The 12981-nt window shown below is 45.4% G+C and overlaps 1 protein-coding gene across 3 annotated transcripts in view; it reads left to right on the top strand.

Moving 5' to 3' along the window:
- Nucleotides 1-12981, top strand: part of sntb2 (syntrophin, beta 2) — an 80102-nt gene that overhangs the window by 42593 nt on the left and 24528 nt on the right. For all 3 annotated transcript variants that reach the window (XR_010976635.1, XR_010976636.1, XM_068048950.1), the window contains exons 4-5: nt 8357-8499; nt 9256-9452. Coding sequence is in view for 1 of the 3 variants with exons in the window: in XM_068048950.1 (XP_067905051.1) it covers nt 8357-8499; nt 9256-9452 (340 nt within the window). In the remaining 2 variants the exon portion in view is untranslated. The remainder of the gene's footprint in view (nt 1-8356; nt 8500-9255; nt 9453-12981) is intronic.

The following is a 12981-nucleotide window of genomic DNA, read 5'->3' as shown; positions in this document are numbered from 1 at the left end:
AAGACCAGGGAAGAAATTGATATTATTTGATATTAAGCATCTTCCAAAAGGTTTAATTTAAAGGGTTGTCATGGTAGGAGAGCTCATAGCCATGGTGTGCTCCTCATGTTCTATGTGGGAAGCCAGGAACAATTCCAGTGCCCGGGACCAGCATGTGTGCAGAAAGTGTCTCCAACTGCAGCTCCTAGAAGCTTGGGTTTCGGAGCTGGAGCGGCAGCTGGGGACACTGTGGAGCATCCGTGAGGCGGAGAGTATCGTGGATAGCACGTATAGAGAGGTGGTCACACTGCAGGCTCAGACTCCACAGGCAGGAAGGGAATGGGTGACCACCAGGCAGAGCAAGAGGACTAAATGGGCAGTGCAGGAATCTCCTGTGGCTATTACCCTGCAAAACAGATATACTGCTTTGGATACTGTTGGGGGGAATGGCCTCTCAGGGGAAAGCAGCAACAGCCCAATTTGTTGCACTGCGGTTGGCTCTGCTGCACAGGGGAGGAGTAAAAAACGTGGGAATGCAATAGTTATAGGGGATTCAATTGTAAGGGGAGTAGAGAGGCGTTTCTGTGGCCGCAAATGAGACTCCAGGATGGTATGTTGCCTCCCTGGTGCTAGGGTCAAGGATATCTCAGAGCGGTTACAGGACATTCTGAAGGGGGAGGGTGAACAGCCAGTGGTCTTGGTACACATTGGTACAAACGACGTAGGTTTTAAAAAAAAGGATGAGGTCCTAAAAGCAGAATATAGGGAGTTAGGAAGTAAGTTGAAAAGTAGGACCTCAAAGGTAGTGATCTCAGGATTACTACAAGTGCCACGTTCTGGTTAGCGTAGACATAGCAGGATATATCGGATGAATATGTGGCTGAAGAGATGGTGTGAGGGAGAGGGTTTTAGCTTCCTGGGACATTAGGACTGGTTCTGGGGGAGGTGGGACCAGTACAAACTTGACTGGTTACACCTGGGCAGGACCGGAACTTATGTCCTAGGGGGAGTATTTGCTAGAGTGGGTGGGGAGGGTTTAAACTCAAATGGCAAGGGGATGGGAACCTTTGCAAGGAGTCAGAGGGTGGAGGATCAAAGACAAGAACAAAAGACAGTAAGGGGAATAAGAAAAATGATGGGCAGAGAAATAAAGGGCCAGAATCAAACAGGGCCACAGTAAAAAATAGTGGGAAGGGTGCAAGTAATGTTAAAAAGACAAGCCTTAAGGCTTTGTGCCTTAACGTGTGGAGCATTCGCAATAAAGTGGATGAATTAATCATGCAAATAGATGTAAGCGGGTATGATATAGTCGGGATTACGGAGACATGGCTGCAGGGTGACCAGGATGGGAAATGAACATCCAGGGGTATTCAGTATTTAGGAAGGACAGACCAAAAGTAAAAGGCGGTGGAGTTGCATTGCTGGTTAAAGAGAAAATTAATGCAATAGTAAGGAAGGATATTAGCTCTGACGATGTCGAATCTGTATGGGTAGAGCTGAGAAACACTAAGGGGCAAAAAACATTAGTTGGGGTTGTATATAGACCCCCAAACTGTAGTGGTGATGTTGGGAATGGCATTAAACAGGAAATTAGAGACGTATGCGACAAAAGAACATCTGTAATTATGGGTGACCTTAATCTGCATATAGATTGGACAAATCAAATTAGTCTCAATACCGTAGAGGAGGAATTCATGGAGTGTATATGGGATGGTTTTCTGGACCAATACGTTGAGGAACCAACTAGAGAACAGGCCATCCTGGGTATTGTGTAATGAGAGAGGAATAATTGACACAGTGGTTAGCACTGCAGCCTCACAGCTCCAGGGACCCGGGTTCGATTCTGGGTACTGCCTGTGTGGAGTTTGCAAGTTCTCCCTGTGTCTGCGTGGGTTTTCTCCAGGCGCTCCGGTTTCCTCCCACAAGCCAAAAGACTTGCAGGTTGGTAGGTAAATTGGCCATTATAAATTGTCACTAGTATAGGTAGGAATATGGGATTAGTGTAGGATTAGTATAAATGGGTGGTTGATGGTCGGCACAGACTCGGTGGGCCGAAGGGCCTGTTTCAGTGCTGTATCTCTAATCAAAGGAGGACCAAGGGATTGATTAAGAAAGGGAAAATAGAGTACGAGAGCAAGCTTGCGGGGAACATAAAAACTGACTGTAAAAGTTTCTATAATTATGTGAAGAGAAAAAGATTGGTGAAGGCAAATGTAGATAGATCCCTTACAGTCAGAAACAGGGGAATTTATTATGGGGAACAAAGAAAGGGCTGACCAACTAAATGCATACTTTGGTTCTATCTTCACAAAGAAGGACACAAATATCATACCAGAAGTGTTTAGTGAGAGGGTGGAACTGAAGGAAATCAGTATTAGTAGAGAAATGGTGTTGGGGAAATTGCTGGGATTGAAGGCCGATAAATCCCCAGGGCCTGATGGTATGCATCCCAGAGTACTTAAGGAAGTGGCCCTAGAAATAGTGGATGCATTGGTGGTCATCTTCCAAGATTCTACAGATTGGAGGGTAGCTCATGTAACCCCACTATTTAAAAAGGGAGGTAAAGAGAAAGCAGGAAATTATAGACCAGTCAGTCTGACATCGGTAGTGGGGAAAATTCTAGAATCCATTATCAAAGATTTTATAGCAGAGCACTTGGAGAATAGTGGTAGAATCAGGCAGAGTCAGCATGGATTTACGAAAGGGAAATCATGCTTGACAAATCTACTAGAATTCTTCGAGGATGTAACTAGTAGAGTTGATGAGGGGGAGCCAGTGGGTGTGGTTTATTTGGACTTTCAGAAGGCTTTCGACAAAGTCCCACATAAGAGATTAGTGTGTAAAATTAAAACGCATGGGATTGGGGGTAGTGTATTGCAATGCATAGAAAATTGGTTGGCAGACAGGAAACACAGAGGAGGAATAAACGGGTCTTTTTCCAAATGGCAGGCAGTGACTACTGGGGTACCACAGGGATCGGTGCCGAGACCCCAGCTATTCACAATATACATTAATAATTTAGATGAGGGAGCTAAATGTAATATCTCCAAATTTGCAAATGACACAAAACTGGGTGGGAGTGAGCTGTGAGGAGGATGCAGAGAGGCTTGAGGGTGATTTGGACAAGTTGAGTGAGTGGGCAGATGCATAGCAGATGCCGTATAATGTGGATGAATGTGAGGTTTGCTACTTTGGTAGCAAAAACAGGAAGGCAGGTTATTATCTGAACGGCTATAAACAGAGGGGAATATGCAACGAGACCTAGGTGTTCTCGTACACCAGTCGCTGAAGGTAAGCATGCAGGTGCAACAGGTGGTAAAAAAGGCAAATGGTACGTTGACCTTCAGAGCGAGAGGATTCGAGCACAAGAGCAGGGATGTCTTGCTGCAATTATACAGGGCCTTGGTGAGGCCACACCTGGAATATTGTGTACAGTTTTGGTCTCCTTATCTGAGGAAGGATGTTCTTGCTATAGAGGGAGTGCAGCGAAGGTTTACCAGACTGATTCCTGGGATGGCAGGACTGACGTATGAGGAGAGATTAAGTCGGTTAGGATTATATTCGCTGGAATTCAGAAGAGTGAGGGGAGGATCTCATAGAAACCTATAAAATTCTAACAGGACTTGACAGGGTAGATGCAGGGAGGATGTTCCCAATGGTTGGGGAGTCCAGAACCAGGATACGGGGTAAACGTTTCAGGACTGAGATCAAGAGAAATTTCTTCACCCAGAGAGTGGTGAGCCTGTGGAATTCGCTACCACAGAAGCAGTTGAGGCCAAAACATTGTATGTTTTAAAGTAAGAGTTAGGTGTAGCTCTTGGGGTGAAAGGGATCAAAGAATATGGGGAGAAAGTGGGAGCAGGTTACTGAATTGGATGATAAGCCATGATGATGAATGGCGGAGCAGGCTCGAAGGTCAGAATGGCCTACTATTTTCTATGTTTACGAACCACTCTATCAATATGTCCTGCCACCTTCAAAGGTCTAAGCACATGAACCCCCAGGTTCCTCTGTTCTTGCACACTCTTTAGAACTGTGCCATTAAGTTTGTATTGCGTCTTTCTGTCCTTCTGCCAAAATGCATCACCTCACACTTGTCAGTATTAAATTCCATCTGCCATCTGTCTGCCCATTCTGCTGGCCTATCTATGTCCTGTTGCAGGCAGTTCATATCCTCACTGTTTGCCATATCTCCAAGTTTGGTGTCATCAGCAGATTTTGAGATTCTACTCTATATTCCAAAATCCAAGTCATTTATATATTGCAAAAAAAGCAGTGTCCCAACACTGACCTTTTTAGGAGCACCACTGTCTGCCATCCTCCAGTTTGAAATACAACCACGTACTACGACTCGCTGTTTTCTGTCCTTAAGCCAATTTTTTTTATCCAATTGGACACTGACCCTCCTATTCCATGAACCTCAATTTTGTTAACCAGCCTTTTATGTGGTAACTTATTAAATGCTTTCTTAAAATCCATATAAACAACATTCCCTTCATCAACCTTCTCTGATATTTCATCAAAAGATTTAATTAGATTAGTCAAGCACGATCTGCCTTTTACAAATCCGTGCAGCCTCTCCTTAATTAACTCTAAACTCTCCAAGTGTCTGTTGAAACTTGCCCTGATTATTGTTTCTAAAACATTACCCACTGCTGATATGAAGATTACTGGCCTGTAGTTGCTAGGGCTGTCTTTACACCCTTTCTTGCATAAGGGTGTCACATTTGCCACACTCCAATCCTCTGGCAACTCCCCCATATCCAGGGAAGATTGGAAGATTATGGTTGGTTGGGCCAAGGACTCTGCCCTGAGAAACTTCTGCAGCAACGTCCTGGGACTGAGATGATTGGTCTCCAACAACTGCAATGATCTTCCTTGGTGCCGGGTATGACTCCAGGCAGTGCAGAGCTTTCCCCTGATTTCTGTTGACATCAATTTGGCTAGGGCTCCTTGATGTCACACTAGTTCAAATGCTGCCTTCATATCAAGGGCAGTCACTGTTACTTTACCTCTTGAGTTCAGCACCTTTGTCCATGTTTGGACCAAGGCTGTAAAATGGTCAGGAGCCAAGCGACCCTGGCGAAAGCCAAACTGAGCATCAGTGAGCAGGTTGTTGCTGTTTAAGTGCTGCTTGATAGCACTGTTGACGATGCCTTCCATCAGATCGCCCATGATCGAGACAATCTGTCCCATTTAGCACGGTGGTAGTGCCACAAAACACAGAATGTAGCCTCAGTGTGAAGACAGGACTTGGTTTTCACAGGAATGTGCAGTGGTCGCTCCTACCAGTACTGTCACAGACAGATGCATCTGAACAAGTAGATTGGTGCGGACGAGGCCTGGTAGGTTTTTCCCTCTTGTTGGTTCCCTCACCACCTGCCGCAGGTCCAGTCTGGCAGATATGTCCTTCAGGACTCTGCCAGTTCAGTTAGTAGTGGTGCTGCTGAGCCATCTTGGTGATGGACATTGAAGTCTCCCACTCAGAGTACATTAGAAACATAGAAAAATAGGAGCAGGAGTAGGCCGTTCGACCCTTCGAGTCTGCTCCACCATTCAATACGATCATGGCTGATTATCCAAACTCAGTAACCTGTTCCTGCTTTCTCCCTGTATCCCTTGATCCCATTAGCCCTAAGAACTATATCTAACTCTCTCTTGAATATATTTAATGATTTGGCCTCAACTGCTTTCTGTGGTAGAGAATTCCACAGGCTCATCACTCTCTGGATGAAGAATTCTCTCCTCATCTCAGTCCTAAATGGATTACCCCTTATCCTTAGACTGTGACCCCCGGTCCTGGACTCCCCGGCCATCGGGAACATCCTTCCTGCATCTAGTCTGTCCAGTCCTATTAGAATTTTGTAGGTTTCTATGAGATCCCCCCTCTCATTCTTCTAAACTCTAGTGAATGCAAGCCTAATTGACCCAATCTGTCTTCATGCGTCAGTCCTGCCATCCCAGGAATCAGTCTGGTGAACCTTCACTGCACTCCCTCCATAGCAAGAACATCCTTCCTCAGATAAGGAGACCAAAACTGCACACAATGCTCTAGATGTGGTCTCACCAAGGCCTTGTATAATTGCAGCAAGACATCCTTGCTCCTGTACTCGAATCCTCTCACTATGAAGGTCAACATACCATTTGCCTTCTTAACTGCCTGCTGTATCTGCATGCTTACTTTCAGCAACTGGTGCACAAGGACACCCAGGTCTCGTTGCACCTCCCCCTTTCCCAATCTATCGCCGTTCAGATCATAATCTGCCTTTCTGTATTTGCCCACTCACTCAGCCTGTCCAAATCACACCGGAACATCTCTGCATCCTCCTCATAGCTCACACTGCCACCCAGCTTTATGTCGTCTGCAAACTTGGATATATTGCATTTAATTCCCTCATCTATATCATTAATATATATTGTGAATAGATGGGGTCCTCGCACTGATTCCTGCGGTACCCCGCTAGTCACTGCCTGCCACTTGGAAAAGGACCCGTTAATTCCTACTCTTTGTTCCTGTCTGTCAACCAGTTCTCTATCCATGTCAGTACCTTACCCCCAATCCCATGTGCTTTAATTTTGCACACTAATCTCTTATGTGGGACCTTATCGAAAGCCTTCTGAAAGTCCAAATACACCACATCCACTGGTTCTCCCTTATCTATTCTACTAGTTACATCCTCAAAAAATTCCAGTAGATTTGTCAAGCATGATTTCCCTTTCGTAAATCCATGTTGACTTTGTCCGATCCTGTCATTGTTTTCCAAATGCTCTGCTATTTCATCTTTTATAATGGACTCTAGCATTTTCCCCACTACTGATGTCAGGCATGCGTTCAAGTCCTCTGAAGAAGGAATTTTCCTCCGCACAAGATCAGGGAGCAGGTTGTTCAACCTTGCCCATCTAAGAGCGAAGTCCAAAGTACGGAAAGTCCTCATCAGGGAACTCCTCTTTGCTGATGATGCTGCTTTAACATCTCACACTGAAGAGTGCCTGCAGAGTCTCATCGACAGGTTTACGGCTGCCTGCAATGAATTTGGCCTAACCATCAGCCTCAAGAAAACGAACATCATGGGGCAGGACGTCAGAAATGCTCCATCCATCAATATTGGCGACCACGCTCTGGAAGTGGTTCAAGAGTTCACCTACCTAGGCTCAACTATCACCAGTAACCTGTCTCTAGATGCAGAAATTAACAAGCGCATGGGAAAGGCTTCCACTGCTATGTCCAGACTGGCCAAGAGAGTGTGGGAAAATGGCCCACTGACACGGAACACAAAAGTCCGAGTGTATCAAGCCTGTGTCCTCAGTACCTTGCTCCATGGCAGCGAGGCCTGGACAACGTATGTCAACCAAGAGCGGCGTCTCAATTCATTCCATCTTCGCTGCCTCTGAAGAATACTTGGCATCAGGTGGCAGGACCGTATCTCCAACACAGAAGTCCTCGAGGCAGCCAACATCCTCAGCATATACACACTACTGAGTCAGCGGCGCTTGAGCTGGCTTGGCCATGTGAGCCGCATGGAAGATGGCAGGATCCCCAAAGACACATTGTACAGCGAGCTCGCCACTGGTATCAGACCCACCAGCCGTCCATGTCTCCGCTTTAAAGACATGTCTGCAAACGCGACATGAAGTCCTGTGACATTGATCACAAGTCGTGGGAGTCAGTTGCCAGCGTTCGCCAGAGCTGGCAGGCAGCCATAAAGGCGGGGCTAAAGTGTGGCGAGTTGAAGAGACTTAGTAGTTGGCAGGAAAAATGACAGAGGCGCAAGGAGAGAGCCAACTGTGTAACAGCCCTGACAAACAAATTTCTCTGCAGCACCTGTGGAAGAGACTGTCACTCTAGAATTGGCCTTTATAGCCACTCCAGGTGCTGCTCCACACACCACTGACCACCTCCAGGCGCTTACCCATTGTCTCTCGAGATAAGGAGGCCAAAGAAGAAGATGTCAGGCATAACAGGTCTATAATTCCCCATTTTCTCTCTGCCTCCTTTTTTAAATAGTGGGGTTACATTAGCTACCTTCCAATCCGTTGGAACTGTTCCAGAGTCTATAGAATTTTGAAAAATGACCAGCAATGCATCTACTATTTCAAGGGCCACTTCCTTAAGTACTCTGGGATGTAGATTATTCTGGGCCCTTGCCACCTCAGTGCTGCTTCCATGTAGCGTTCAACATGGAGGAGTACTGATTCATCAGCTGAGGGAGGGCACTAGGTGGTAATCAGCAGGAGGTTTCCTTGCCCATGTTTGACCTGATGCCATGAGACTTCATGGCGTCTGGCGTCAATGTTGAGGACTCCCAGAGCAACTCCCTCCTGACTGTATACCACTGTGTGGTGATTGTGTAATGGAGTTTTCCTGTTTGTTTTACAGTTGAAAGTTGAAGGTGGGAGGCAGCACTGTAAACCAGTGGTGGTCGTCCTTACTGATAAAGACATGCTGATTTACGACAGCGTGCCATGGAACAGAGACCTGTGGGCATCGCCCTCCCAAAGCCACCCACTGCTGGCAACGAGGTATGAAGAAAGAGGGTGATGGGAATTTGCAATGCCAATCTCCTGGGGGCAGTGAAATAAATCATTTCAGCATTCTCCAATGAAAGAGCAGTGATTTTAACTGGGATTGAAACACACATTCTGCCATCAGAGTTCCCGCCTATGACGGTAGCTTGGGGTCCGCACTCGGATCCAAGAGTCCCCCTGGGGGCTTAAAGTACGTACCCCTGCCCCCCCCCCCCCCCCCCTGCCATTTTGCGAGTTAATGCTGAGTCGATTAGTGAGAGTAATTTTGGTGAGGAGAAATTCAAATGTGAATAAATCTTATCCAGCTCATGAGTGTTTGCTGCTCTGAGGTAGTTGGATTAGTCTGTGTAATACTCGATTCCAAAATCTCCGTCAAACGTGTTCTAACAAAGTGTCCGATTAAAACTCCACATGAGCATTGCAAGTGCAGGGATAGTGAGGGGTATCACGGAGGGAGCAGAGTGAATTAGGATTCAGGTAAATATGCGAGAATGAGTTCCTTTGGGGTGAGAGAGTGGGAGTGATGTAAAGCAGCTGCTTCCCAACCCTCCGAGTAAAGCTGAGTGTTTCTGTTCAAGCTTCTTTAGCCTGTGTCTGAGTGTGTGGGGATGAGTTAGGAGGGCATGCATGTGTGTTTATTAACACATGACTGACGGGGGAGCCAGTATTCCTGTGAATCTGGTGTAGTTCTTTGGACCTTATTCTCTGCCTTGCTGATTATGCCTGTTTTTCCTTTACCCTACCATCCAGGTTGGTTCACTCAGGGTCAGCACGAGGATCCCCAGCCATTAGTTCAGAGCTAATGTTTGCCACAAGGACTGGGTCACGACAAGGCATCGAGATGCATGTTTTCCATGTGGAGACTCACCGTGACCTGTCAACATGGACTCGGATGCTGGTCCAAGGCTGCCATAGTGCTTCGGAGCTGATTAAGGAGGTGACGTTAGGTATGTGTACTGTGTGGTGACACATTGTGCTCCATCAGCAATGCAAAAGCTTGGGGTGTGATCTGATATCGTTATATGACAGAAGGGATAGTGGGTTTAGACAGTGTATTTCTGTGGGTGTATTCTGATCTTCAGACCATTTGCTCCGAGCTATGAATATTCATGGGGTCATACAGCACAGAAACAGGTCCATCGTGTCTGTGCTGGCCATCAAGCACCTATCTATTCTAATCCCATTTTCCAGCACTTGGCCTGTAGCCTTGTATGCTATGGCGTTTCAAATGCTCATCTAATACTTCTTAAATGTTGTGAGGGTTCCTGCCTCGACCACCCCTTGAGGCAGTGTGTTCCAGATTCCAACCACCCTCTGGGTGAAAAAAATGTTCCTCAAATTCCCTCTAAACCTTCAGCCCCTTACCTTAAATCTATGCCCCCTGGTTATTGACCCCTCCGCTAAGGGAAAAAGTTTCTTCCTATCTAATCTATCAATGCCCCTCATAATCTTGTACACCTCAATCATGTCCCCCCTCAGCCTTCTCTGCTCTAAGGAAAACAACCCTAGCCTATCCAGTCTCTCTTCATAGCTGAAATGCTCCAGCCCAGGCAACATCCTGGTGAATATCCTCTGCACCTGTTGTAAAATAAACAGACTTGGCACGGTGAGTACTCGCAACCAACTTTTATTGACTTGTGCACAAGGAGAACAGCCACAGCGCGGCTCACAGTGGGGCTCACTGCAATGTTCTAAAGAGTTTCCGCAAAACAGTGGCAATTATAGTGTTCTGTAACCAATAGTCTTACAATAATAATTTCAATCCTTAATTTGCATTCAAAGACGCCAACGATACTACAGTTGAGCATTTGCCCTAAACGAATGGGATACAGCATTAATTCAATCCTTCGTTTACATATCTATCTCACTATTGGCCTTGCAGTTGGTACAGCAGTCCACAGTGTGAGACAGAAAAGCACATTCTGTCTCAGCAACACTCATTTTATCTCAACTCCCTTGCCTAGTACGTTCCAAAGGAACAGCAAATGTATAAACATGGTAACTAGCCAAATCCACACCCCTTGTCCAAGGATGGCTCACCTCAGATTCCACACTTTCCCCCCGCCCCCCCCCCCCCCCTTTTGTCCTGAAAGGACAATCCCCAGTCCTCACTCAAGTTCTATGTCTGCTAGTCGCTGGGCTTCATCCTTAGTGGGGTCCTGGTTCCTGAGGAGATGGGTTGTTGGACTGTCACCAGGACCCTGGAGGTTCTGTGACCGGCAAACGGAGAGGATGCAACAGAGGAAGAGTTGGATGACAACGTACAGGATGAGCTGCACAGACCCCACCTCCCCCCCCACCCCTTGTGCTGCCAGAAAGAAGTCAAGGGCCATTGTCGCTAGACATGATTTCAGGGATTCCAAACCTAGGCACATATTCACATACCAGTAACTTGGCTACAGTAATAGCAGCACATAGTTGTATCCCATACATTTAGGCATTTGTATCATCACCATTACATAATCAATTGTGCGAACATAATACAGCCGCAATTTCATTCTTAGAGCATGTTGATCATTCATTAATTAATTTTAAGTATATACGAATAGGTTATACAATCACCCTTGTGTGGCATAACTAATTGTCTATCTTTTATAGAGCAAGTTCAAATACTGATTACCTTTCGGGTAGCTGTCCATCCTGTGTTCATACATCCTCTCACATCGCCTAATTAATTTCTTAAGTTTCCAAATTAAGTATGTCACATATAACACCATGATACCCAAAATCACTATCAGGACATGGGAGATAATTCTAAACCAGGGGTGTATCTGCACGTCTGACCCCCAGTTCCATAAGTCCTCCTGCCAGGTAGAATCATTTATCTCATCAATCTCATCTTGTAGCTTCTTCAACTGTTGTTCCAGATTGTAGTACACTACAGCAATGGCTTTGTAGCTGCTGTCTCTCTTTACCCAAGCGTGTGGGCAATAGCTGAATAGTATATTCATATTCCTGGTGGTAATCTGTCAGATCCTCCTTAATACTTTCTGTCACAGTTATCGTTTCTGTCTTTCGTTTATGTATGTCTATCAACTCCATCTTCCCCACTCTGGTTGGTATTTGTGGGTTGTAACAAAATGTACTGTTGCTCATCGGACAAGTCCGGTTATGTCCATACTGGTACTCCTTCGTTGTGGTGGTTAAGCAATATCTCCCCTTTCCCATATAGGCCACATGGGTTAGCCCTGACAATGCTTTCCTAGTCTCATGGTGCAATTTACAGTGGCATTAAACCCACATTTTGATTCTGCTGTTTTATATATAGGATGAGGACGTATGATCACCTGGTTTTCCAGCCTACACTCAGACAATGTTGTTCCAACTACCTCTTTTCCAATTTCCATAACGTAGGGTAAAATATCATAGTATTTTATGTACTCCTTTCCCCTTATTACCCCTATTTTTTCTACTTCATATAATTACATCCCTAACTTATCTGAGAATTACAGGTATTCCCAACACTACTCCAATACTCATAGATCCTGTATTTACACACCCCTGACCTTTCCATACACCTTAAGTTTTCTGAGTTGGCACCTGGTAATTTTATCATTCGTGTGACTAGCTAAGTCCTTCAACTGGGTGTCATTTGCTGTTGACTTTATATACCTTCAGTTGGGACCATCGGCCCTTTACCATTACTTTGTCTCCCACAACAGGCACCTTGGTCTGTTCCTCTTTCATGTCTGTTTCTATAGAATCTCCTGCCTCAGCTCATACAGTTGCCTGCACAGCTCCTTCACAAATCTTTAACCCTTTCTCTCGTGGGTCCTACTTCCTCTTTACCTGCTACGACATACCTTGGCAGTCTCATCACCCTTCCTGTCACTGTATTCATCAAATCCTTTCCTACTTTAGCTACACCACTCTGTCCCTTTTGTTCCTTTTTCAAAATATCTTTTACTAGCTGACTAAGAGTTGTAACCTTCTGGTCCACATTTTCCAAATCTATAGTATTGACAATTGAAGTTCCCGTATTAAAGACTGTGGCTGCTTTGTTCACTAAACTACGTTTACATCTCTTTCCCTTTATTATTCCCTCATCACCAAATTCTTGTCTTAGCAGTTGTTACAGTAATACCTTGTACAACTCTCGGGTCTTCTCAGGGCACCAGTCAGGTGGCTGGATATCTGAGATATTCAATATTACTGGTACCAACTCAAGCTTTATATTATCATATACAATTTTATTAGTTTTTATTATCGCAAGTCCATTTTCTGGTCCTGTAGTCAAGGCAGGGCAAGGGAGACCAGTCACTTGTGGCTGCTGGGTCGTAACCTTACTCGTTAGTAATTCAGATGTGGGGTTAACCGTGGTGATTGGAGCTTGTTGTCCATTTAATAAATTTTGAGTGCTGGTTTGATTGTTGGCTCCTTCTCTTGTACACCCCCCAATGATTTTGACACAAAAGGTCCCTGGAGGGCCTTTGCTGTCAAAATCTGACACCTGGTAGATTAAATTGTCCACTAAAA

This window comes from Heterodontus francisci, chromosome 17 (assembly GCF_036365525.1).
Source record: "Heterodontus francisci isolate sHetFra1 chromosome 17, sHetFra1.hap1, whole genome shotgun sequence".
NCBI lineage: Eukaryota > Metazoa > Chordata > Chondrichthyes > Heterodontiformes > Heterodontidae > Heterodontus > Heterodontus francisci.
Note: the sequence above shows the minus strand (reverse complement) of the source record. Positions and strands in the feature narration are given on the sequence as shown.